Consider the following 27,596-nt stretch of genomic DNA (forward strand, 5'->3'; position numbering starts at 1 on the left):
TTTAAATTTCATGTCAGTGAACGGAAAAAAGGAAATTATTTTTTGAGGTGTTTTTAAATAATGAAATTGACAACAAATGATCAAATGTGTCTTTTGTTTATTAATTTTTTTGATCCGGGTTTAATTTACAGGGAGATTATGAGGCTTAAAATTCCTCCTTTCCTCTTGAATCCCTGCAATGCTGAGCTGGACTTAAAATGTCAAATGTGAGCATGTTTATGAATATGAAATCCAGCTGCTCGGCTACATTCAAACATCATATTTAATGTTGGAGACATGAAGTCGATACATAAAAAAAACCCTATTCACCCTGGCATCACTACTTCTAGTAATTCCTGGAAACGCCTCTGGCTCACCCGCCCCTGGTTCTCTCTCCGGCCCTAAATTGGCTTGAAATTCAAATCTGTTTCCAGGGATACCACCCCCTCAAGCTGGAAATGGCGAAACAAAGCCAGACACGGGGCAAAGGGGAACGCCCCCCACCCTTCATAATGCACACTATACTCACAAATACACACACACTTAGAACCAACCAAACAGATGCCGTGGGGGTAGTGCAGGGTGAGTCTGCGGTGCCATAAAAACAGCAGCATATGCCAGGCCTATCGCCCCGTGTGCATGACACACAGTACGCAGGCCTCCTCCCATAAAAAAGCACTCGAGCACTTACAGGCTCCCCAACTGCCTGCCTCCCCTTTAGGGTTAAAGGAGCAGTTTTTCAAAGCTCGATTCTGCACTACCCGCTCCTGCAAACAAAGCTGGGCCTGGCACCGTCCGGAGGGGAGGGGGAAACCAGATGGGAGCTGTGAATGCACATAAATAAAAATATATCTCTGATTTAGAGATATTGACTTATCAGAGCAATTTCAGCATTCTTTTCAGATGGCACCGATGGATTTGCCGTGAAATCTGCCCCTCTCTGTGTGAAAATCCATTTTAGGAAAAGTGTCATCCTCATTATCATCCATTTAACAGAAATCCTGCGACAGTCAACACCCCCTAATCAGAAGCAATCAACACCCAGTGCAGAGTATCTGAATGCTTTCAACTCACACTCTACCAGTTAGCATGTTGAACTAGCATCCTCATCAAAGCTAAGTTGTTTGTGTAGGGGGAAAAAGTTCCAGCTTAAGAAAAACAAACACATCCAGTCAAAGACCATGATGCTTTGCTCTGTCACCTGACCCAGCCTCATTAAGTGTCTTCCCATCTTTATTATCCTCACACCCACAAGTAGACAAACACCCTCGTTCGCACTTTTCCCAGTGACAAACACATGCTAACACTCTGCTCTTTGGCCTCTGAGCCTTCTTAACACAGCCACTTTTCATTGTGTTATAATCACAGCATCCTGTTTGTGACCCAGTGACATCACCTCCTGCCCCCCCACCCCTTCTGATCTGATTAAAAAAAAACTGCAGAGCATGCCGGCAAGGGCCAGCTGAGTTTCTCACGCATTGCTTTTCTTCAACCTACACTCACTCCACAGATAACTCGGGTTTTCCAGGAAACAACCTCAAAACAAGTGAGACAAACACGCTAATCAGCGCTATTTATTCTGATGACAGAAGAAAGAAAATGTGTGATACTGATGCCTTGAATGGAGACGCAGGAAGCAGATTTGATTCATACTTTACTATATCTTAATGAGTATGGAAGTGCCTTTACATAACACGTATCTGCAAAACCTCTATGATATCATCTAGGTTTCTTTTCATAGCTGCTATGCCATTTCATATCTAAAGACTCATTCTGCTCTGTGCTCATGTTTTATGCAGGCAGTTTAATACATTATGATGCCATGTTCTGTAACCCTGAACTGAACTTGTTGTGCTCTCATTAATTAACACTAGGTGTCAGTAACAAACCCATACACACAAATGCCAAAATATGATCCCAACAGGTATCAAATTATTCCCAGGGTAAACACAGACTCTGGAAGTCTGTTGTTCTTCTACAAAACTCATTTCCAACCGACTATTTGTTTACAGCAACTGACAGTGAAGGGATGATTTACAATACAGCTGTTCTGTTCTGGAGTTACACAAACTGGATGCAAATGTGTTTTGAAGTGAGTGCTCTCAATGTTGATGATTTCAAGAGTCCAGTGTTTTGCAACACACTGAGTGAAGCAAAAGATCATTTCGACAAAGTGCGGACTAAAATACACACAGCCTAATTCATACAGGAGTGCCACAGACCAAAAAATTGAATGTTGTCAATAGCTAAACATGTGGGAGTAAAATTAAGCCTTAGTGCACTACAGCAGAAAATAAGTTACTACTTGGCATAACTGGACATCCTGACGCTCCAGTTAGTTTTCACATCTGTCAATGACTTAAACAATTTACCAGACATTAGCAGAGTCCACATTTAAACACATCAATGCCTCTCAACAGACTATAGGGCGATCATGCTTCAGCACGGCACGGTACAGATTGCCAGTGTGACCGAGCCCTAACAATTGAAGGGAGCATCCTGTGTGTTATGATTTACACAATAACAGATTACTGACACGATTTGAAGAGTGAGACTTTTCAACTGGACAGCAACAAAAGCTCTTTAGATCATACAGACATGTAGCCTACTGCTTATAATTGTTCAAAATGTACACATCTATGACACAAGTGCTAGCTCTAATAATGACCTTTTTTGAAGAGTTGAACATATTGCAATGATGACTTTGGTTATCCAAACTTTCTCAGGAAGGCAGGCTCTTTATAGGATACATGAAGTCATGAACCAGAAAGACTCCAAGGCACACTCTTTTTTTAAACATGTAAAATGCCTTTCTTTTCACGGCATTGCCATTTACACATTAATTTGAGTTGTTTTAAGGTTGAAATTACCATGCCAGGAAAATAAAAGCTTCATAATTGTTTAAAGAGAGTGCCATAGAAGTGTTTGGGTTCTCTTATCGTCACCTGTCATTCAAGACTTTCGCCAAAGCACGATAGAGTAACGCCATAAAAGAAGTATGCAACCTTTACACACAAAACTGGCTCACTGTTGTGAATCCAACCATAATAAACAATGCATCCAAACCTACTGGGAGATATTTGGCGTGGTTCTGAAGAGTTACACTTATATGTGGTGTGCTTGTTTTTCTTCCATGTTCTGTAGGATCTTCTTTCAGGTGAAACCAATCTGTCCCAGTGACAAAACTACACCTACTAAAGAATGTTTACGTCACATGCAAAAAAAACAGCACTGGCTTATTTGACTGCTACAAGTGGAATTTACTGTATGCAGTCTATGCTGTTTGTCTGCATTTAATTAATATCTTATTACCTGGAAAAACCAGCTTAGTTTGCCCAACGTGGAAAGTGAGCTAATGTTTTACTTTTCCATGAAGATCTATTTCAAATTTATTTGGAACACAAAGACAAACAGGCAAATATTTGTCTAGTGAAACTAGAGCCCTGCATTGGATTACAAGCTGTGCTTTTGTAAAGAGCATGCAGCGAACAGATAGGCTACAGCCTTGTGGAGTGGATGGGCATGCAAGGCCTTGGAATGATGGGATGGATCTTTGCTCAAAGGCCTGGATTGTGCTGCGCTTTAGATTTATGAAGAGCTGATACAGTTGTCTGGCATCTTATCAAGGCAGATCATGCCAGCTATTTATAGATAATCCATCTATTGAGAACAGATGAGCCTCCAGTATTACAGTATATCAGATCCAGCATGACAGGTGGGCATTTTTGTGTACTTTGTCAAGTATTTGGGTTTATATTGTCATGGGTTGTCCACATCTCTATCTGGGATGGTTATCAGGCTACAGAACCCCAACATTATTATGTCTGCGATATCTGTCAACGCTGTTTTTGAGTGAATTGTATAAAAGTTGACTTGAGTGTTTATTCAACAAAGTTAGAATAATACTACAAGTAAGATTTCTGCAGTCTAAGAACAACCCTTCTAGCTGGAGATGCCAACAAAAAAATGAAACTTTGATTGCACAATTAAGATTAAGATTTACTTTTATTGATATTGATTGAATTTCTGTTTTCACACTCTGTAGTCATGCAACACACACATGCACAAACAGGATCCTATGGACATGCAGTAATGGAGAGATGTCAGAGTGACACAGTGGGCGCTGCTGAGCTGGTGGTGGGGAGGGGGTTTGGTGCCTTGCTCAGGGGCAGCTCGGCAGTGCTCAGGAAGTGATCTGGCACCTCTCCAGCTACCAGACCAACTTCCATATTTGGTCCGCACCGGGACTTGAGCCGGTGACCCTCCGGTTCCCAACCCAGGTCCCTACAGACTGAGCTACTGCCGCCCCAGTAAATTAGAAAAGAACAGTACCCATCATTCGTCATGAAACAGATACTCTTGCAGATTTATATCTGCCTGATAAATATTGCGGTGATGAGGTCATCTGTCAGTGACCTCTTGACAATGGTCAAGCCGTGGGTTTCAAAGCCATCATTTGCCCTGGCTCTTGTAGACCTCCACAGGTTGCTTATCTAACTGACATGCTAATATTGAAGTCATGTCAATATTGTGTTCAGGTCATGTTTTTCCTTTAATTTAATTTGTGTTTTTGATTTTTAGCAAAGAACACTTGTTTTACCTTCACTATTAAACATTTTATGTTAAATAAAGTGGGCAGCAAGACCCTATATAGGCCTCTCTCCTAGACCACAAGTCTGATGCAACGCCTTGGTATGTTGCCTACGGTGATTCTACTGCAGACCTGAAATGCTGTGGGAAGTTGCATCAGCCGGATCAAGTCTACACAGTATGCAAATCTTTTCAGAGATTGACAACGCAGGCGACCAATCATGAATTGAGTCAGGTGGACGGACAGTTAAAGAGCCAATCATGTTGAAGGATTTGAGTGCGCGAGAGGAAAATCTTAACCAACAGCATAACCGGCTGGGTTGGAAGTCCAGCCTTATTCGGCGCACCGGAGTCTGATTGGTTAATTCAAGGTATGACCCAGTCCACCTTCAACGCGATTGGTTGAAAAAACTGCCATGGCCCCGCCTACCTAACCGGGCTTGTATAAATCTCTGAGAGCCACTTCGCCATGTTATCGAGAAAAAGCTGAGTACAGCTGTCGTCGTCTGATAAAGAGAAGACAGGCCACGAGGCGTACTGAACGGCATCGAAATGAAATCTCGCTGATTAATTATCAAATCTCGACTCTTAGATTAACCGGCCGGCGGAGCAGCTGGCCGAAACGAGTTTTTGAGTTTTACAAACTGCGCAGCAAGCCGAATCGGCTGCCATGGATTTTTAAGGCATAATGCGGCTACTGTAATGCAATGGCGATGCATCATGCAAGGCGAAATCAACTGCGAAACTCCATCTTCGCAACTGCCAAGCAGTTGGGCTCCTGTACCGTCCGCGGTATACCGGCGAGCCAACCGGTCCCGCTGCTCCTCGACCGGAGGAAGCTAACGCTAGGTAGCTAGTCATTCAGCTAACAGCATCGAGCTAAGGCTAATCATCGATTCATCTTAACGTCATCAACTCAATCGATCAACAATGAAGCCTCAAGATATCGTCGCCGGGAAGACCAGCCTGTGGATCTTCGGGTACGGGTCGCTGGTGTGGAAGCCGGACTTCAAGTACAGGAGGAGCAAGGTCGGGTACATTCAAGGCTACAAGAGGCGTTTCTGGCACGGAGACAACTTCCACCGCGGGAACGACGACTTGGTAAGAAGTGTTTAAGTGTTTGTGCTCACGTTGAAATGTCATGGTTGTTTGACTTTTGTCGGCACAGCAGCTGCTTGAACCATATTAGGCGTTGTCCATGACGTGACCTGTCTCTCTCTCTCTCTCTCTCTGCAGCCCGGAAGAGTGGTGACGCTGATCGAAGATGATGACGTAAGTGGAACGCGTGATTTCCTCTGCTACATATTCAAACGGCGGCCATTTCCCTCTGACGTCACACTCGGGATGGGCAGACAAGTTGTTACAATCTGAGACAATAAGAACATGTTTCAGAGACAAGCAGCACATTTTCTTATCTTTATTATCAAACTTGAATATGCTTTCAGCCACTAATTTAAAGGAGGTAGCGTGATGTCGCTCGCTCAATATGTCCTCAATGAAATAAATGTGTTAAAAGCATAACATGTCCTATTTTACAGACATTATGACTTAAAACCTGGATCACAAAAGTATTATTATTATTATTATTAGGTTGAACTCATGCACCCTGAGTGAATTGTCAGAGGGAAATTGTTGCCATATGAATTTCTAGCCTTATTGAAATTGTGATGACATATATGTATATTAACTTGGCTTGTTTTCCCTTTCTGACAGGCGAGCACTTGGGGTGTGGCATTCGAGGTGACAGGCTCTCAGGTGGAGGAGTCCCTGAAGTACCTGAATGTGCGCGAGACAGTCTGCGGCGGTTACAGCACCAAGATGGTTGATTTCTTCCCCGAGGGGGGGAATGAGCCTCCGGTTCAGGCGATGCTGTACATCGCCACGACTGACAACCCCCTCTACCTGGGGCCAGCCAGCCCAGAGGAGATTGGCGTCCAGATCGCTGTGAGCAGAGGAAAGACGGGCCACAACCTGGAGTATCTGCTTCGGCTGGCGGAGTTCATGAGGAGCAAATGCCCACATGTTGAAGACCACCACCTGTACTCCATCGAGGCAGCAGCACTCACCGTGGTGTCCTGTCTGTTAGCAGCCCAGTAGCTCATACCCTTAGTGTCACTCACTTATATGATGTATGACTACACTACACTCTCAAATGCACAAACAGAGGCTTTTCATAGGTCCAGTTTATTCATCATTGTTTAAGTTGTGGAATCTATTTCCCATTAAATGCTACTGAAGTTTTAACAAAAGGGATGCAGACGTTTATTTGTTCTGTAACATGTTCATGTACATGTTTGTACATCAGATACAAAATGTGTCAGTATTCATTTGTTTATGACTGTAAAGTTGTGATATCTGTTTTTTGCTGCTTTCTTTTTTTTTTTTTTTTTTTTTTTGGAAAGGAACTAAGAAAAGAACCTGGATTCTCAAGTGAACAAATGCCTGTGGGGTTTGTTTCTTTAAATACCGGTTTAAAAGTTGATGAAGGCAACTTTCTTGAGTGTTGTACCCAAGGCAAATAAAATTAAAATAAAAAAAAATACTGTCTTTTTGTTTCTTTTTACTTAACAGTAATTAATGAGCCAGCAGTCTGGAGCAAATAAATCCTGAAGTAGACAAAATTATGTGTTTACATTTTCTTTTAATCCTATCTTAGGGCCATTAAAAATGACTTCCAAACACATCCACTGGGGATGAAGGAGACATTAAGGGCTTATATCTTGAAAAAGGGTTGGCAACCAGCATATATAAAAAAGATCATATCTGCACATGCATGTTTGACCATACAAGGCCTGAGGCCCTGGAGGAGTAACTTCTGGTTGCAGCAGCTCTGTCTAGATAACTTTGAAAACCTGCTTTTTGGAACTGGTCCCTGAAGTACACACACTAATAGTATACAAACATACATCGGACACTTCCAAACATTGGCCGGAGCAGCTTGTACCCTGGACGAGAGTCAAGTCAAAGAATCTATCACAGAGAAGAGGCTTATATAAGCTTTGGCAGAGAACAAACTCAGACCTGGAAGTCCTGTGTTTACAGTCTGCTGTGCGGTCATGTCAGAGTGCTCCAGGAACAACAGACTGCAGAGGACGCTCATCCAGATGATATGTAACTGACCAACACCAAATCACATGAAAAATACTGATACAAACACATGATTGCGAATGCCGGTGCACTGTGGAATTTTGACTTAGGTTACCTTCTCTACAACCCAAAAAGTTCAGAAACGTTGCCTTGGTTGAGTTGTAGCTAAACGCGTCAGTCGTGTACCGGTACTTGGTCCAGTTCAAACAGTCTAATATAGAAATGTCTGCTATTCAACCGAGTAAAATGCCTCTATTTGAAGGTGCTTTAATATCTGCTTCAGATAGTTTTCCTCCATCCCTAAGTCATAGAGATCAATGCAGTTTTGATTGTGCTGACTGAAGCACTTAAACTCTACATTTCAAAAACTTAAATAGCAACACATCCTTCCTAAAACAATTAGTGCAGTTTCACTATGAACAGTTTCTGTGGGAGGATTTTCCAAGAAAAAGTTGAGTCAAAAGTTGAGCCAGTGTGACTGCGCCTGGCCAAGCATCCAGCTTGAGCTGCAGACTATTGTGAGTGAAAGGGCCATTGATTCTGGGGAGAAAACTCCACAGGGATGCCTACCAAATTGGCAGTACGGTATTTTTCATGTTGTAAGGAAAATATATTTGTCGTTAAAAGATTTGGGAATTACTTTCACATTTCAGTGACTGTTGTAGCTCAAAGTCCAGTTTATGTGTATTAAATTCAAATAAATCAATGATCGCAGGTGTATTGGGTGTCAGGATAAAAATATTCAACATGGCCGAGGACATAGGGAAAGGAATAATGGTTACAGACTAGTTTCCCATTACCACATTAAAATGATAATAATTTATATCAGAGTGTAAGAGTATAGAGTGTAATAAATAACAATCAATCAAAGTCAAATAAGCAGAAAAACTGATTTGACTCTTTTTATTTTCAGCTGGCTCCTTCAGTTAGTAAAATGGAAGATGCATTTCTTCATATGTACACATGACCTATAAAAATAGACAGGCAAACAAGGGGAAAGCCAGAGGACGATGTCGCCCTCACCATTATGTACATCAATATAGAACATCATATTTTAATCACACTATTAACACAGAAACAAACAAACCTAGAACAAATATAGTGCTCAACTTAGGACACTGATGCAAACCTGTTGTGTTGTCTTTCTAAAACATCGATGACATCAAAGAGAACCACAGACTCCTCAACACGAGAAAACATCTGAAAAATAAAAATGGCTTCAGTACTATTCTTTACACTGTTCAACAGGTGAAAACCCCCATTCACAATTATCATGAACTGCCCACTTTTTTTGAACACTAAAATAAATTAACTATTCAACAACCAAATGATTTGAGTGAATTCATTCATTTTCTGTTAGCAGCATTGCTGTATCATTTTGGAATATAATCGTAACATCATCCATTCATTCATTCTTGAACAAAAAATATATATCATAAATTTCGTTTTCCCACCAGTGCGGCAAGAAATGTTCAAAATGCTAAGGCCTGCTATGTCGGTTTGGGTACTTACATCTTTCTTACAAAAATATGAGCTTTAGTAGAAAAGCTGTGGACATGTAGTTTGGTAAAGTTTGGGTTGGTAAGGTTCACATTAAGCTCTGTGAGATGCTGAGTCATCCACAGGTATGCAGTGAGCATTTTTTTTGACACAACAATTAAATAACCCTAATGTACAATGAAGAGAATCAATAACACTCAATAACGGAAGACTTGGCTCAGTGCATTTGACAGAAACTTCTTTTCCCCTCTACCTTGGCCAACACAAGGATTTCACAGCCCTTGAAGCTACGTGTGTCACTCCACGCCTTTTTTTTTTTTTGTTTTTTTTTACATCACAACTAGGTAGCATATCGAGAAAGTTTCCTGTCACGGATAGAAAAGTTTGTCTTCCTCGAAAAGCACTTGAAAATACTCTCGTCACAATGCAAGCAGAAATACTCGAGGCTGATTTCTGTCCACAACTTAAAAGTATCAATGAACCAGGAAATGTGCAGGCTGGTAGGGACTGTACCTTTAAATGACTGTGTGTGGGTGTGTGTGTGTAGGTCTGAAGAGGGTCCTTTTGAGTTACGATACCACTGCAGTTACTCTCCTATGGGACTGAGGTCTAAATAAAGTCCCAGGAACTTTATTTCGCCCCTATATAGAACCCTGCTAAGGGCAAGTTCTTTCTGAGAAGAAAGAACCTGAAAAATTGTTATTGGTTGAGTACTTGCAGCGTTCCAGCCTTGGTGGAAAAGCAGCTTTAGTCACTGAACCAGCATGGTCCTCCTTGAAGTGAACTTTGTTTACATTTTTATTTTAGATGTAGTGTGTCTGTGGGGGTCACAGTGAGAATAGGTCAGGTATCTGGTGTTCTGTGTGTGTGCATTTGTCTGTCTGTGTGTGTGTGTTCAAGGTGTGCATGAGTACATTATCGAGCCCCAGGAGCAGCAGGCCCCTTGCCCTTCCTGACTGCGCCGTGGCTGCTGTGGTGGAGGTGGTGGTGGCTGTGGGCCAGCTGTTTGTGGGGGCTCGGGGTGGAGGCGCCTCCTTTGGCCTGAGGGGAGGAGCTCCTGCTGGGGTTGAAGGCAGGGCTGGTACTAGACCGACCCAGGGAAGGCTGTAGAGGGCTGGAGGCAGAGAGGCCCGCTGGAGAGAGTAATGAAAATTGAGATTAGTGTGTCCTTATCCAATCCTACATGCTTTGTGTGTACAGTTTAAACATATATTTTCAAATCCTTTTCACCTCACTAGCAGACATCCTCACCCTTTTTCCACGTTTTTCCTGCCGTCTTGATCGATTCAGTAAATATTCATTGTAAAAGCACTACTTTAATCAGTGGTGTATTATTTCACAACTTGTACCTTTATCCCTGAACCTTGTCAAGTTACTGACTGAAACACTTCCTCCTTATTTAGTTACAAGTCTGCATTTAATGTGAAAAAACACATCAGGAGGCTGTGAGCGTTGTTGTTGTTGTAGTGAGTTAGCGTAATATTGATCAGGGGAAATAGTAAATGGTAAATGAGTGGAATAAAATATGCATGAGGACATTTCTAAACAGCTCAGTGTTGAGCAGAGCATGAATTGCACTGATTTATTTTTCAAAGCCCCGCCTCTTTTTGCTCTGTGGTCCACTTACACTTCAGAAAACACAAAATATACATTTTTGATGCAGCCTTTGTTCATGCCTTCCTTTATCTGAGCTGTTGTAAACCAGCTTTAATGTGAGTATTTGAAAGTTTCAGCATTCTGTCTTGGCACTTAGTATATCTTGACATTAAAATAATAACCATTTTATAAAATCAGGAAATGAAAGAATAGAATAAGTGCGCCAATTCCTGTCAAATGAGACTTGGGAAGTTTACTGCCAACTACAAATCATAAAGGCAGTAAAATGTTTTCATGTATTTATTGGGTTTTCCTTTCTTTGGGTGTTTTCACAAAAGTGATTCAAAGCCTCTTTGTAAAAAAAAAATCCCGCTGTAAACCAGAAAAACGTATTTGTAATGCGTCATGGGAAAATTGAGTCAGCCTTCTGTTCGATCAAAAATCTAAAATTTTCTGGGTGCAACTAAATCTATAAAGTGAACGTTCAGTGTAGGTAGGTTCCACATATTTGAAACCTGCTTTGAATCAATGGTTTCCTAAATATGTGAAAACACTACTTGAAACCAAGCTAAGAATTTAAAGTCAATAAATGATGATCTTACTTTATCTCAATCCCTCACCTTTAGAAACACTATAACCATAAGCAGCGTAGGCTGCTGCAGACGCAGCCGCTGCACCGGCCATGGCTCCTGCCATAGCTGCTGCACTGCCTGCCGTCGACTTGCGCCCTCGTCCTTTTCCACCAGACTTTGCTCCGCCCCCTGAGCCTTTAGGTCTCCCCCGACTCCGCCCAGACCGGCCTCTGCCGGGACTGACTGTATCAGAGGCTGACACACCTGAGGATGGAAGGCAAACATTACAAACAAAGAAAAAGAAGAGTTCTTCTGCTCCACATCTTTTCTTATCTCTTAAAAAGAAAGATGTTTCTACGTCACTTGTTTTTTGAATTCATACCGACTTTAACACATTACAGATTGATATTCAGAAATCAAGTGACGCAGAAATCAGATGTTTCATCCCTCAACTTTGTCCTTCATAGGTACATATTTTTAACGGATTTATTTTTATACATTATCAGCCTAAAAGTACAGGCTCAAGCAAAACATGAAATATACAGTTGCTCTACTTTCCAAAACATCTGCACATTAAAAGCCTCACTAGTAATATGTCTGATCCTTCCAGTACCCCCAGTCTCTCCACTGGTCTTCGTTTTCTTTGCATGTTTCCATCTAAAACCCTGAGGTATGCAAGATGAGCTTATCCCATCACAAAACACCCAGGCAAAGATGAAAACTCCTCCACAGATCCCTTACTGGTATCCTCCCTTTTGCTCCTAATCTCACTCTTCCTCCCCTTTTCACCACTTGTCCAAGTTTGCAGAGTGCTCCCTTCATTCTGTCTTCCCAACCCTTCATTATAACATAATTCACAACTAAAAAGGACCAACTTGCTCTGAGCCTTCCGGGCCTGTTTAGTGGGGTCATTAATAATCTCTCTGGCAGGAGCCTCTTAGCATGGCGGCAACAATCCCAAAAAGGTTTCAACGAAGCATCATGCATTTAAAAAGGGATTACCTCATTGTAAAGCATCCAAAGTACAAATATACAGTACAAGCCATATAAACTATAGGAACATTTAATATCTGGATCCAAGAGAACAGCACATGCTAGAACATTGTGGCTGGGACAAAATAAAACCCTCATAAATCTAAAATAACGCACACGAGGTACCAGACGACTTGTTCTAATGGATGAAAGCCTATTAAAACACAAGTCCTGATAGTGCAGAGAACTGACTGAACCAGCTTTATCAGCACACACAGAAGTCTGCTTCGCTTCTCAAACATCATTCCAACATGATAAAGCTGCCTCATGATGACTGGGGTAAGGTTTTATTTGACACATTAGGAGCTTTAAGAGGGAACATCAGCTGCACAGACGGCATGTACGCAAATTATCTGAAATGTAAGAAGCATAGAATATGAACATTTTGAAAGTGTGCGTCATGCTGCGTGTGATAGCGTGTAAGAGGAATGTCCATTTATTATACAAGTTAGTTTAAAGGTCACATATTAAGCTAAATACACTTAAACATGGCTTTATCTCACTAACATATGTCCCTAGTCTGTCTACAAACACCCCCCCACCCATTTTGGGTTACCGCCCTTCATGACATCACAAAGGGCGGTAACCCCTCCCCCAGGTGGGTGACACACTAAGAGCTAGGTGTTTGTTCTGCCCTCTGAGTCGGCCTTTTCACCGCAAACAGTAGAGCATATTGCAAGAGAGCCCAAGCAACATCTACTTCCAGAGAGAGGCGTGGTCTAACACAGCTCATTTGCATTTAAAGCTACAGATACAGAAACAACCTGTTCTGAGCAGGGTTGAAATAGAGGGGTTTATAGGGAATGATCAAATACAGGACCACAGTGGATCTTAGCGAGAAAAACTTCACAGACATGTTTTGGGGAGCTCTGAGATTTATTCATACCTGTTGACAATGAGGATACTATGTGAACTTTAAGTGGATATGTACTAATTATATTGACACAACACTACATATAAGGGTCGATTTCATGTTAAGATTTAAAAGCTTTATTCTGATTTCACTCTTTATGTAAACCATGTGCGTGAGCAGCAAAGCCCCCGTGAATATAGCAGCACATCTCATCTCTTCACTGATCCCTTTTTTGTACATGTACTGTATGTGTGATATTCTCTAAAGAAAAACCTCCAACTGCTTGCTGCTAGCTTGCCAACATACTTTTCATTGCGAAACTTTGCCATGGATAAATGTTAACATAGGCTCTCTTGGACTGCATTCTGTACATTTCTTCATCTGAACCTGGTTTGCTTTGTTTTTAGGTCATATTGAGTCTTTGGTATTAAATTGATGCTTCAGATTACATTTAAACCTCCTCCCAGTTTGTTTTAATGTTTGTAGAAGAACTCAGGTTTTTTGTTCAGGTTATGTAATACCACAGGTTTTTGTTTATTTTTCACTATATTGGCTTTTAAGTACATTTACTGTAATGTGCATACAGAGTTTTATTTTTGTAGTGGTACGAGGAGGAGGTTTTTTGAACTAGTTCGTAAAACTATCAGGAATCATCATATTTAAAATCTTATTATGTTATAAAATAATCATGTTTTACAAATGTGCCATAAAATGTAAAGTCATTTTCCATGTTATTAGGGGTAAGAACACAGTAACTCAGTGATTCCCAAAGTGGGCTCCGTGCAGAGATTAACAATGGAAAATATATCTAATTTCATCTACCACCTAAGATTAGGTTGCTCTCAAACAGCAACAAGGCAATGAGATAAATGAGTACTGAGAAGCTTCATTATTCAAATATTAGGCTCTTGCGAACAGTTGGACTGCTCACTTAAAACTCACAGTCATAGATTCAACTTGCTCTCTTACCATTCATGTTGTCAGAGACCGATCCAGACACAGAGGAAGGGGAGTTGGTGGCTCGAGACTGTGGCGCGGAGGACACGGGATCGTCCACGATGACCAGCATGTCGCTGCTGCTCTCGTCGGCATCAGCATCTGGGGGTAACGAACCGGGCTGCAGCTCGCTGCTCAGTGAGATCTGACCATGCATGGGAGCACACACAGAAACACACACAGGCTAGGGGTCAGCACCACGGGGAACAAAGGGAAACAGGCCAGTACAGCAAAGGGCAATATAAGAGGAAAGATGCAAGAAGCAACAAGGAGAGAGGAAGGATGAAATATAAGGATAACGAATATAAGGAATAAAAGGAAGTCAAGAAGGGAGGAAGGTATCAAGAGAGGAGAGCAGGAGTGATGGAAGGATGAAATGAAAAATGAAAGTATCACATGAAAAGAGGACTAAATTATCAGAACGGAGTAAATATGAGAGGAAACAGATTGACAATTTACACTTCAGTGCGTTTATGCAGAAGCCATTACCATCTGTAACATAATTAACAATTGTATACAATTTCCTTCTGTCTCAGCTTCCTTACACTTTCCCAAAAGGACTTTATATGTCTTGTGTGTTTTTGTTTACCTCACTGAAAGGACTGGGCATGGCTGAGTCCATCTCTACACTGATGAAGGAGTCATCTCCGTCTGCAGACAGGTTGGAGTTGTCAGCTGACGGTGCATGAGAGATGACCAGGTTCACCTCTTTTTTCCTCTTGTTCTCAGACTCCTCGTTCTTCTTCTACAGAAAAAAAAAAAAAGAGCAGGATATGGTTCATGAACAGGTTAGGTTTCATACATCATATGTCTTTGTTGTAGATAAATCCCATAGAATTTAAAGCCTATAATGTGTGTCAAAGTGTTCAGTGTGCGGGCCTGTCCGTCTGTCAAACACTCAGATAACTCAACTAGTACGGGACAGATTGCCATGAAATCTGGTATGCATCCCCAGAGGATGATATCTAATGATCTTGGTGACCCCCTGACCTCACATCTAGCACCACTTTAATGTAAGACAAGGTATCTCAAACAAAAGGTTGGATTTCATCAAATGTGCCTCCCTTTAATAATTTTCCAGAGAGAATCTCCCCCCCGTGACACTCTGTCATGATGGTAGAGATAAATGTATAAACAAGAACAAGATTGAGACTGTCCATGCAACATCTGATGTTCGATGCCCCGGTGTATAAAGCCATACCGTACCTTCTCAGCGTACTTCTCCCGCTTTCTCTTGCGCTCTTTCACCTTGCTGCTCTCCTCCTGCTGCCTCTTCTCCTCCTGCCTCTGACGTACTGCAGGACCAAACACGACTTATTTCTTAATTTCTTTCTCCCTTATTGATATCAAATCAAGTAATACATCTGTAATTGTTTGCCCCAAACACTCACATTTCTTCTCCAGTTCATCATCGTCCAATAACAGGCCGACCACCTCTTTGGGTTTGAGCGTGTCTGGTTTGAAGTTACCTCCAGAGATGACCACCCTTTGGATCTAGTGACACAAGAGCAGAGAAGCAAGAAGGCATCAATCAGCCGTGTTATTAATTCATACTTTCTGTATAATTGCTTATTTATTTGTTCAATAGAGTGCTCAACTCTTAATGTATTGACACTCTTTGTCACATTTCTGCATCATTTGAATGTGTGCCAGTGTTTCAGACCTCGCTCTTCTCCTTGGCCCGCTGCAGGATCCTCTCCTCGATGCTTCCCTGACAGATGAGCCGATAAACAGTGACCTGCTTGGTCTGCCCGAGCCTGTGAGCTCTGTCCATGGCCTGCTGGTCCACTGTGGGGTTCCAGTCACTGTCATAGAAAATAACCTAGAGGGAAGCAACAAAAATAACATACTCATTTAAAAAAAAAAAAAAAAGTGTCAAGTATTTAACCCGGATTTATTGTTAATTTATTTATAACATGGTTCCATTTGCGTGATGCAAACACATCCTTTTTCTGAAGTTTCCAAAACAAATTACCGGAATGTGTCATCCCATGTGAGCTGCACTCTAACGTGGCAGATGTTTTATGTTAACACTCATTTAAAAAGTGATTGTCAGAAAAGCTAACCCCACTTGAACGAGGCTATAGAGACACAGAGATTATGTTTGGTGACGTTAATAAACAAAAGATATCATTCAGATATGTGCATCCGACACATCCATTAAGCAGTTTATATGAATATGTTATTAAGGCTGAGACCGAGATCACTTAAGACACTCCCCTGACACAGCTCTTGATATATTAAGGTAAGCATCTGTGCTGAGTAAGCTTTTATATTGCATCCTGGGAGATTTTTTCCGGTATGTGTATTGTTGACTCACAGTGTCAGCAGCAGTCAGGTTAATGCCGAGCCCTCCAGCCCTCGTACTCAGCAGAAAGACAAAGATATCCGTCCTATAGGGGGAGGGGGCAGAGAGGAAGGAACACACAGAGTTTACAACTGTACAGTGCAACAACACCATAACACAAAATTAAGTTAAAATGTAACTCAAGAGTCCAGCCTGGCAGCAGTCATTGAGTCTGATCCACACAGTTTTCTACGGCCTATTTCACTCAAAGAGGAGAGAGGAATATGAAATAGAATATGTACTTGATACCGATGGTAGAGCTCCCCCAAAATAGAGTTGCTTCAATGAACCACAAACTCTCTCACCTATGCCCGCTACAACAAGAACCAGAGTAACACTGGCGCCTCAGAGCTGCTTACTAATGTGAACCAGAGTATGTGAACTCAGAGGAGATATATATATACACGCACACATGCACATTTCTGGACCTGCACATGTAAGATTAAACTGTTCTCTTTATTGCTGCAATATAAGAAAAAAAAAGACAGATTTACAGTAATTCATGGAAGAAGAGGTTTTTGCTTTCCCACACATACTCACTCACACACCCTTAAGATCGTATCTATCTGTACCCACCGGCTCTGGAAGTCTGCCACCATGTCTCTGCGCTCAGAAATCTTGGAGGATCCATCCAGGCGCATGTAGGTGTGCTTCCGATAAACCATGTACTCCTTGAGAGATGGGATAGAAGAAAATGAAGACTTCATTTTGTTTCATTTTTTGAGCCCACATTGTTTTTTTTTTTGTTTCCCAGAGCTATACTTTTCTTCAAGTAAAGTGGTTACAGGAAACAGAAATCATTCATTTTTACTAAAGCGCCCTACTTTTAAAGCTTCTTAAACTAAAAGAACTGGACCCGGTCCTGCTTTGATGTCAAGAAAAAGGTTTTAAAATAAATGGATTTGTGCGGCCAAATCTCCCTGGATCACCTTTGCTACTGATTTTAAAACCAGCAAACCTAAACTCGTGTCAAACTTAAAAAAACTGAAATCTCAAACCGTTTTTTTTCTGGATTAGCACATTCTAAAGTATGCAGTCATAATGAAGTCTTTCTCTAAGGAGCAGAGAAGCTTTGCAGCTCTACTTGTCGAGTTTCCAAGGGTCGAGAAATACAAATGTTGGATGTAAGATTTTCTTTCCGATAGCAACTTTTCTGTCCAAAAGATCAAAATCCCACATTTCTTAAACACGATTTCTGGAGTTGAAACTTCAATCCGTGCCTAGAGAGACACAGAAATGCAGAATTTGATATTCTATCCCCCCAAATGTCTGCTTAGCTGTTCTGCAAAAAGTGTGTGTGTGTGTTTGTGTTTGTGTTTGTGTGTGGGTGTTAGGTCTGCTAGGAGGGGGCACTGATGAAGTGACATGTTGATCTCTCTTTAAGGCCCCCCCCCTTTTGAACCTCCGACCTCCTCGCTCAAACATGTCAGTGCCCCCGACCCCAACCTACCAACCAGTCACAATCACTGCCACACATCACAACTCACCTCTCACAATCATTGCCGATGAAAGCAATGATTCCACACTATGTTTTCTGTGACCCTCCACCTCAAACCCCTGTCATGACACTTGGGGCCTCTTGCCCTCCTCTTTTTCTGAGAGCCTGGCTTCGTTCCCAGCAGCCCCATCTGCTCCGAGTGAACACTACATTAGGGACCATTAGCCCGCTGCTTGCCAAACTGCTGCTGACCCTGTTGGATTGAGCTTTGATAGCGTGCCAGCAGGATGTTGCAGATATTATTTGCACTTACAGAAAGCCTTACTCAGCCTTCCTAATCTTAAAAACTCATCTGCGTCTTAACTTTTATTTCCTCATCGGAGAGTTTCATAAAATCATCTAAGACCCCTCCGTCTTGGGATCCATCGGTTACAATCTGCTGTGATTAAATCTCTGCTGGGGACAGATTAGTACAACGCTGAAATCTAGAACTCATCAGTTTGCAATTTTCTCTCAGATTTTCTTGTGGTAGTGAAAATCACAAGCTGTATTTCTGTTTGTGATTTTGGTAAGTGTTCCATTGCAAATATAAATCAAGGTAAAGGTTCAGATTACACCTGTAATCGGACGAAATGTTGATTTGGTTCAACAAGCTGTCAGTAGTTTATCGTGCACATGAATCTGTGTGTTTTTGATATGGAACATACAAACTTGGAATGGTGTATGGGAAGAGAGAGGCGTGGGAATAGAGACATCTGTTGAAAAGCATGGTGAAAGATCCTCTTTTCTGTCAAATATCACTACATCTGTTGCTTAAATTGAACCTGTCACTTTGACCTTCAGAGTTGGCACTTGCATGAGCATGAAACCAGCTCTCAGAAAAAGCAAGGAGTGGCAGCCGTGTTCTCAAATTACTGGACAATAATGAATCCCAAAAGTAAAAAAAACAAAACAATCTGAAGTACAACAATTTCCCTTCTCGGGTCGAGAACAGAGAGTGCGAAAGTCACACTCTGTTCTTTACCAAAGAACCATAAAATTGAAATAACACATGGTGCACTGGCACGATAAATATGGAAGCATATAATCAGTGTAGATTGTTTTAATTGTGATGGAAGTCTTGACACCATTAACTTTAATAACTCTGAAACTTTGAATAAAACCAAAGGATTGTAGAAAAACCGAGACTGGAAAAGTTATCAAAAGTAGTCCTAAAAAGCCTTGGGTAAGTCACGATGAAAATGTGTGATGTTTGATAAAGTGCCTTAAGTGATGTCACTCGAGTCAGGTCAGTCTAGTTCTGGAGACAATGACAGCTTTGACAATGACAAAATAGATGTGGAGTTCCTTCTCATCTCTGCGTATGGCTAGTTGTTCCAGGCTACATTAGCTGCTTTTAGCTAACACGCTAAAACCTCCGAACAAAGTTGTTTGCTGTCCAGTTGCATTGTGGGTAACACAGGCCCAATTTATGTTTGAAACACATCCATCATGAGCCCCACAATGTTTTTTAAAGTTCATTGCTTGACTTGCTCAATATAATTTTTTTCATTAGACTTAAATCTACCAGCCCAGTCAACTATAAGATCTGCATCCCAGTTCAGATTTAATAATAATATAATGTGTACTCTTTGATGAAACTCCACTGTGGGCATTCCAGCCATTACTGTAATCTAAGCCGCAGACTAACCGTACAGTAAAGTGCCCTCTAAGCAGCCACAGACACTCCACTCAGATCGAGGGCAGTGACTTGGCGGTCCTGCTCCACTATCGGCTGCTGCCAGAGAAAGCCAACCATGTTATTTTTCTTCAGGCCACCCGGATTTTTGCAATCCATCACCCAGCGAAGTGATGTCACCAGGAGAACGGCCAGCCGACCGGCGACGAAAACAATGACGCTAATGAGAGAGATTAGCATCAGCCTCTCTTTCAATCCCTCGCTTAGTCATAGTCGCATGTTAAGGAAATCAACTCCATCTGCAGAATTTTTTTTATCCCTAACCAATGAGAAAGATAATACAGTCCAAGAAAACTGAAGACAGATTGGGTGAATATATGATTTAATTCTTGGATCTCTTAAAGCCATTATAAGAGGATGTGCTGTCACAGACTCCCATCACTGTATGAGGTCACCTGTACTGTAAAAAAAGGGGGCTGTAATGTTGCTGCAACAGGTCTGGAAACCAAAGCTTTGGAAGGATGAATGAAGGCGGGGACGGTCGGTGAGGAAAAACTTTAACACAAACTGACTCTCCAGCATTGTCTAAGCAATCTTAGGCAATCCCACCGCTAGTGTTTTTCCTACTGCCGAGGCATTCCCGCTATTTTCCAGACGCACAGGAAGACGGTCCTTAACCACCTGGGCTGGGTCCATCTGCCATCAAAAGGGTTCGGGTCGTGGAAACAGCTCCACACCGTGTGAATGGGGAAGGAATTCCCAATGACATCATGCCAAAAGCTTCCTGCGCCACAGTGACAACATATATTGAGGCAACAATAGAGCATTGCGCAGAGGCCGTCGACACAAAATCGCCCGCAGAGTTTGGATTAACAGATTCAAAAAATAACTCAAACTCTGACTTCCAGACAGACTCAGCTGACAAATCTGCTGTCACTGAGTTTTTCTGTTCTGGTTCTTTAAGCATGGCGATAAAAGGCCTAATTTATGAATGACTGAAATGATATGAAGACATATCATTGTTGAATCTGTGCCCATCAAAGCACTTCAGAGCACTTATCCTCTGTAGATGAAAATTAGAGCCACCATAAATCTATCTGGTGTTTCCATTTTTTCTGGCTTTGTGTTAGCTTTCCTAATGTGATCCCATCTTTTTTGCTCCAGCCTGTCCACTTTTAGCTTTGTCTCCAATTTTCGAAAGAATTTCTGTCTTTCGCGATCCAAATGATCTTGCCACTCCCCTCTCCCCCTTTGCCAGTCCTCCCTCCCATCTGGCTGCCTCCCCTGCAGATGAGACCCCACTAATTAGGCCTGACCTGTTAATTAGCCGTCTAATGATTTCACAAACGAGGAACAGGAAGGCTGGAGCTCAATACCTCACCATATAAGTCTACCAGTTAAACAACTGGAGTGGAACAACACAGACACATGTGCAAATTGAAGGTGTGTTATCAGGGATCACGATCATTCTTGGTAGCTTGTACAGGTGTCTTTGGTAATGTGTATCTACTTGTGTTCCATACTCCTATTCAATGGTTCTTCAGTTATAGCTTAAAAAAAAACAATTTTAATCTAAAAGCTATAGTTTACCAATTAAATCAAATCTGCTGTCTGTTTTTCGGCGTGTGTCTGTGTGCGTTTATACCTCCAGCAGGTCTATCATGCGCGTCATCTGGGAGTAGATGAGGACTCTGTGTCCCTGGTTCTTCAGCCGACTCAACAGGATATCCAAGGTGTGGAGCTTGCCGCTCTCTGTGATCAGGCTCTCCTTGTCTGGAAGAGGGAAAGAAAAACAGGCGACAGCTTTTAGACTAGCTGGATGGTTATTTATCATAATTTCAAGCGTGTTTAAATCTACTGTGAGTAACTTTCATTTTGTGTTGATCTTGGCAATGCCTGTGGATAAAGGAAGTTCCTCTGTTTTTGCTGAAGATCCATAACCAGCTAAAAACACCTCTCAGGGCCTGGCGTTTACTTTTTTGTTTTTATTTTTTAAAATGTGTTTTAATTTATGTCAGGGTTTTTCGATGAAAGGAAATCCGCAATCATAGCTCGTCATTTTTGTGTGTTTGTTTCAAATGTTTAGACTGCTAACGCATCACCTGGGACATTTGCTCCATGGCAGAATAAAACAAAGCAGCCTAATCAATTCAGATGTTATGAACTCTTCCCTAATCAATACAAGAGCTCCATAAGACTGGATTTTCTAGGATAAAGATCCTTTCACCAGAGGGGATCAGCCAGCAGATCAATCTGTTCCTGATCTGCTGATTGTTTAAAGAAAGCGTGTGCCCTTAATGACCGGACTGATAATGAGAGCAGAGAGAGCGAGAGAGAGACAAAAAAAAAAGAGAGAGAGAAGGAGAGAGAGGGGACGAGAATGAATGAGAAATGGAGAGAAATGGGTGATGTATAGTACATAACAGACAACAGCAAAAAGAGGGACAAATAGGCCCAGCAGTTGGTCTTCCAAAACCACATCGGGTGTTCTTTAAACCTGGAATGATTGACCACAGGGAGAGAAAAGGGAGTGATCTGACCCTGGGTCTGCTGTCGCAGTGGTTCCCTCACTGCCAGCTGATGAGCAATTAACGTCATCCAGCACAATGGCAGCCATCGACCCATTGACAGGCACACTATGGTGTTTGAGCGAGGGGTCGTGACCCTGAGCGTGGAGAACCTAAGGCCAGGTCCAGGGTCAGGGGACAGGGGTTACAAGAGAGTCCCTATGGGAGAGTCAGGCTTGGTCCGTCTTTCGCAAGAGTTAGACACTTGTTCCCAAGACCTTTTGTACAGTGAAAACACCAGAATATAAATATTTCCACGTCTTATTTCCTTGCTTTGTCAATGAGAAGTAACCAACCGTGTTTAAATCATGTTCCATTCATCACAAACACAAAGTCAGAGATGTCAAGCTAAAGCTGGTTCTGAACAACAAGTCTGCCACATAACCTAATTCAAAACCCTGATACGTAATCTTCAAAACAATAAAAAAAAAAAAATACTAAAATATTCTCAACAATCTAACAGGATTCACAAAACTGGATTCTTCCAATTGGGACCCATGAAGCATTCGATGCTAATGTGTACTAAGGCTGAACCCTGACCCGTGACCCCAGCATAGCCACCCCAAAAAGGTCAGGCCCTGTAGAGGTGTTAAAGAGGAACTAATAGAACAGATGAACAGGGGAAAGGTTTTGGAGGGCTCACCTTTAGGTCAGCGTGGAGTGGGGTCAGCCTGTCACACATTCAGTGTTGGTCACACAAGTCATGGAGCTACTGGTCAAGTGTTGACAGGAGGAGGCTTGAATCAAAGTTGTATTCATGCTTCAATTTTCAAACATTTGCTTCTCCAAACAGCTGGTAGATTGGGGGCAGACATGCTTTTCACTTTTGTTTTATTTTCATTTCAGTTCTACAAGAGCTGAGATGGATTGTGCCTCTTGACGCTCCACAAACGAAAAGAGAGGCCAATTGAAAAAGGAAGGATAAAAAAAAAAAAAAAAGAGGTAGGAAGAGAGGAGGATAATAAAGAATAATGGTGGGACAAAACGTCGATACAGTAATATATCGTCACTGTGGCTTGTGTCTCACAGGATTGTGAATCCCAGGTGCCAAATATTGCAGTGAAAAATATATTAATCCTGCACCAAACCTTTTAGTGGCATTTGTACGACTATATCATTGCCTTGCAATGTGTCGATTATCCCATAATCCCTGTATCGTGATATAGTGTACCATGTACCATGTATCGTATCGTGAGTTACCCTGTGACAACAAAACTCTTCAAAGCAAATCATAATCATTAAACCCTGCTGCAAATCTAATTTTAACTGTGGATTTTCTGTAGGAAATGAGTTGTTCAATATTTGTGTGGCCTGCATCGTTGCATACCAAAAGACTAGAACACAACAATCCTGGGGATACACACTTGTTGTTTAAGATGCCTATAAAAGGCGAAAGCGAATCGGACAAAATGAAATTAAAGAGTAAAAAGGAAGCGAGGCTGAGACATGCAGAGTAGAGCTAGTCATGTGCGATTGAAGAAATATTCCACACAGAGAGTTAAGGGGACTATGGTCGGCTCCAGCTAGTAGTATTAGCTCAGTGGTGGCGGTGGTGGTGTAGTGGTTAAAAGATCAGACAGCGCCTCCTTACCGCAGGTGCCAGTCTAAGCAGGGTCACTGCTCATTCAATGGTTCATACCACTAGTGGTGCCTGTGCGCCATCGCGCCAACTGGAGGCAAACCGCGGTTTCGCAAACATGCAAATGCACATATAAAGGCAATGTTGCTCAACCCCTGCCACCAATCTGTTTCAGTTTAGCAGATTACATTTAAGCCTCCAGACTCTGATGTCACATTTTAAGATGGGTTAAAGCCCACATCTGAGGGTTTTTGTAGCCAAAGGGATCTAAATATTGTATGTATTTAAACTAATTCTTGAAGGGCAAATACTGTAAATCTGAAAATCCCATATTAAGCAGTTGGATGCCATTATTTCTGTATGAAGAGACATGTCAGCCGGGCTAATCCTCTTGTTTATGGCAGGATTATAAAGGAGACAGTTCATAGCTGAGCTGCTCTGCTTCTTAAGAAAGCAACACTGATACTTAACTACACATGCGATATCTCCTCTAGTTAATCTTTACGTACCAGCTGAGTGCACCATCTGACCACTAACATATCTCAAATTCAAAAGGCATTCAGCCCAAAGAGGAACGACTGGTACAAGAAAAAAGGTGCAAAATAATCAAAGGAAAGCAGGGAAACAGATGTCCAGCAGAAATGACGGGACTGGCTGAAAAAAAAATCCCACCGCTGAAACAACCCAAACTCCCTAAAGCCTCGCTGTGTGGCTTGCAGAGAGAGGTGGTCGAGTTCAAAACATTCAGTGCCGCATGCAGAAAATCTCCGTTTTCTAAATATCACTGCCATACCCGAAAAAGCGAAGCCAAGAGAATGAATGATTACGATTTGGGAAGGCTTTTGTGGTCTGCACCATTCCAACATTACACTTATGGCTTACACTATATAATCTAAGTGTGGCGGCAGTGAAACGTTGGACAGAGGGTCGTAACTGAGAACAAAGTGGGTGTCATGCGTGTAACATGAATTATGGAGGGATTAGACGGGTTTGAGTGGATTTGTCTGTATCTAACTCATATGGTGCTGGAAATAAATTGTTTTTAGCTGATGGGGGGAAAAAAGTGACACAGTTAATACACAACAGAGCACTTGACCTGAAAAAATGTCTCGTCACGATGGAAATCTGACTTAAAAATGTGTCAGAATGAACACAAAACAACTTTCTCATTCTAGATTGAAAGGACAAGCATCCTGTTGAGACCACACCCCAAAACACAAGCAAATCCCACTTGGTGTCACACCACTCTGCCGTTGCTATGGATACACATATCAAGCTTCGCCACCTGCCCTGCCCCCCTTACATAGCAGCCCCCCCCACCCACCTAAATCCAATCCAGTCTAACAGCGGTATTCAGCCAGCAAGGTCTCCCCACCTCCTCCTCCTCCTCCTCCTCCGTACCTCCTGCTGGCAGATTAGGGCTACACTCCTGTCCCTCCTCTCTCCCCCTTTTCTACCACATCTACTGCACCCTCTCCATCCTTCTCCCCCCCCCCCCTTTACTGTCTGTCCCCTGACGGTGTAATCCAATCCCTGTAGGGCCAGAGCCAGGGGCCTGACACGGTCCTGACCCAATTAGAGGCCTGCTGCCAGCTAATTAACCCCGGCCCAGCCCTGGTGCCTGGCGTCTGATACTCCCAAACCAACTACTGCGCTAATTTCATTAATACGCTGCTACAATCTTTGTCCTGTCCTGTCCCCCTTCCCCTCTGGTACTGCTACTGCTGCCAAAGCCAAGAGCTGAACCTCCCTAAGCAGGGAGGGAAGCGGGCCAGATCGGATCGAAAGGGACGAGATGAACAGCAGAATGAAAGAAAAAAAAAAAAAAAAAAAAGTCTGGGGCATGAAGATGGATGGATGGTTATGTGAGAAAGAGAGACAGATGGGGGGATCGAAGCGAGCGTCAGCCCCTCACTGTATAATGATACATTACACTGTGCAATCAATAAGTCAATGGGCAACACTTGTTCAGCACTGCTCATGATGGAAATATTACACTGACACTACTTTGCTGCTGCAGCACATATCGACAAAAGTCAGACTTAAACTTAATTTTCTCGCAGACGCAGCATCAGTGCAGCTAAGAGCCAGATGCCAGCCGCAGGTTTGCGAAGCCAAGGCTGAAGTGACTGACCAGAAAACTGGGGTGGTTGCTTCTATTTAGGTTTTTGTGATGTTTAACATTTACTACCTTAACATACTAAAAATACATCTGCATGTTGAACTCTTAATCTGCACTGTGGAGCCCTAAAGGAGAGCCGAATGACAAACATGCATTCCTGAAAGCCAAGATATGTGACTACTTTTGACAACGACGGACTACAATTACATGTGTGTGTGTGTGTGTGTATCGAACATGTTTGTGAAAAAAAAAAAAATCACTGTCTACCCTCAAACATGCAAGCAGAGCGCTTCTCTCGGTTCTCCGGGAGTCGTTAAGCGGGGGAAAGAGACAGACAGTCTGATGAGGAGGAGAATCTCACCAGGCCACAGCAGCCTAGGTTGAACTCTGTCATTAAGAGAGATTACAGCTAGTTACCCTTGGCCGGGACTGACTCGACACACACCACAGATGAAAGCTAGCTGGCCGAGGGACAGAGTGGGCTACATATTATTTGGCTTCTATGTTTAAAGGATCTCATCATAGGAGGAGAAATGTGGCTAATGTCTCCCCCTTCAGCCTGCTTCTAGATTTTCACAGGTATCAGTGAACACTCATATGAACATTAATAGGCGTAAATTAGAGAATGAAATCAAAAGATCTCAGTTCGTTTACACACTTGGCTGGATCTTTTATTTAGATTTTTTTTTTTCTCCTGCTGGCAAAAAAAGGAGCCAGAAGTCCCGCAGACGGGTACTGGTGCCAGCTTTAATGCAGACTGAGAGGGGCAGACGCTGATGCGGTGAGGCTGGGTTATTTCGTGCCTGTCTATCAGAAAGCCGAGGGAAGCTTCCTGCCATTTTGCTGGAGAGCAGAGTTTCTTTGAAGGGACAGGAAGGCAGGACTGCATTTCCCACAGCCTGATGTGGGCTGCAGGGCCAGACCTGATAGTCTCTCTCTCTCTCTCTTTCGACTGAGAGACTCACAAGTCCCCTTTTTTTTTTCTCTGTCTCCTTCACACAGACACAGCAGTGACAGTCATTTCCCAGCTCGCAACGATGCTAGAGGACGAGTCAAGAGTCGGTGCTATAGTGAGAACCGTCATTTTGTGGAGCGGTTCCTTCTAATTACAGCCAGCGACTCTGAGGCCTCACAAACAGCCAGGAAGCTTATTTCTGTGTCACACAGGAATGTTCTGCAAATACTTCTACAGCACGCAAAACAATTTACTTTCAGACACATCACATCGCTCTGCTTGAAATGTGCTTTTGTTTGATTAAAAAGTGACACATTTTTTCATATTCATGTTTTTATGAAGTATCATTAATTCTGAGAGACAGAGAGAGAGGAATCTACCCAAAGTATTAAGCACACAAAGAAACTGCAATGTTTCTGATTTATATATTTAAATACCGTTCTCCTGTGGTGTCCGGGTGGCCCAGACACATGACTGTACAGGTGATATTATGGCTAACAATACACTGAATGCATCATCCATCATCTGAAAGGTGCACATCAACATTCAACAGAAATTAGATAATCAAGATTTTTTTTTTTTTTGAATGAAAAACATCCTTTGTGTAATTCTGCCACAGTAACATAAAAACAAACAAACAAAAATCTAAAGGCCAAGACATTCCAGCAGCAATTGTTTTTTCCTCCTCTGTGGCCTGATTCTTAA

The 27,596-nt window shown here is 42.3% G+C and overlaps 2 protein-coding genes across 5 annotated transcripts in view; one reads left to right on the plus strand and one right to left on the minus strand.

Moving 5' to 3' along the window:
* Positions 1 to 5,032: 5,032 nt before the first annotated feature.
* Positions 5,033 to 6,957, plus strand: chac1 (ChaC, cation transport regulator homolog 1 (E. coli)). The gene is made up of 3 exons (XM_061052374.1): positions 5,033 to 5,670; positions 5,806 to 5,841; positions 6,283 to 6,957. The coding sequence occupies exons 1-3, from the start codon at positions 5,500 to 5,502 to the stop codon at positions 6,664 to 6,666; spliced, it is 591 nt and encodes a 196-aa protein (XP_060908357.1). The 5' UTR covers positions 5,033 to 5,499; the 3' UTR covers positions 6,667 to 6,957.
* A 1,587-nt stretch (positions 6,958 to 8,544) lies between these two features.
* Positions 8,545 to 27,596, minus strand: part of ino80 (INO80 complex ATPase subunit) — a 38,169-nt gene continuing 19,117 nt past the window's right edge. For 2 of the 4 annotated variants that reach the window (XM_061052376.1, XM_061052375.1), the window contains exons 28-37: positions 21,314 to 21,441; positions 17,129 to 17,223; positions 16,526 to 16,598; positions 15,869 to 16,027; positions 15,597 to 15,699; positions 15,412 to 15,518; positions 14,795 to 14,950; positions 14,179 to 14,350; positions 11,373 to 11,588; positions 8,545 to 10,289 (exon numbers count right to left, since the gene is read on the minus strand). In XM_061052376.1, the coding sequence (XP_060908359.1) occupies positions 10,072 to 10,289; positions 11,373 to 11,588; positions 14,179 to 14,350; positions 14,795 to 14,950; positions 15,412 to 15,518; positions 15,597 to 15,699; positions 15,869 to 16,027; positions 16,526 to 16,598; positions 17,129 to 17,223; positions 21,314 to 21,441 (1,427 nt within the window). In that variant the 3' untranslated portion in view covers positions 8,545 to 10,071. The remainder of the gene's footprint in view (positions 10,290 to 11,372; positions 11,589 to 14,178; positions 14,351 to 14,794; positions 14,951 to 15,411; positions 15,519 to 15,596; positions 15,700 to 15,868; positions 16,028 to 16,525; positions 16,599 to 17,128; positions 17,224 to 21,313; positions 21,442 to 27,596) is intronic. The other 2 variants (XM_061052378.1, XM_061052377.1) reach the window with 1 other exon arrangement.

The sequence above is a fragment of the Labrus mixtus genome, chromosome 12 (genome assembly GCF_963584025.1).
Source record: "Labrus mixtus chromosome 12, fLabMix1.1, whole genome shotgun sequence".
Taxonomy (NCBI): domain Eukaryota; kingdom Metazoa; phylum Chordata; class Actinopteri; order Labriformes; family Labridae; genus Labrus; species Labrus mixtus.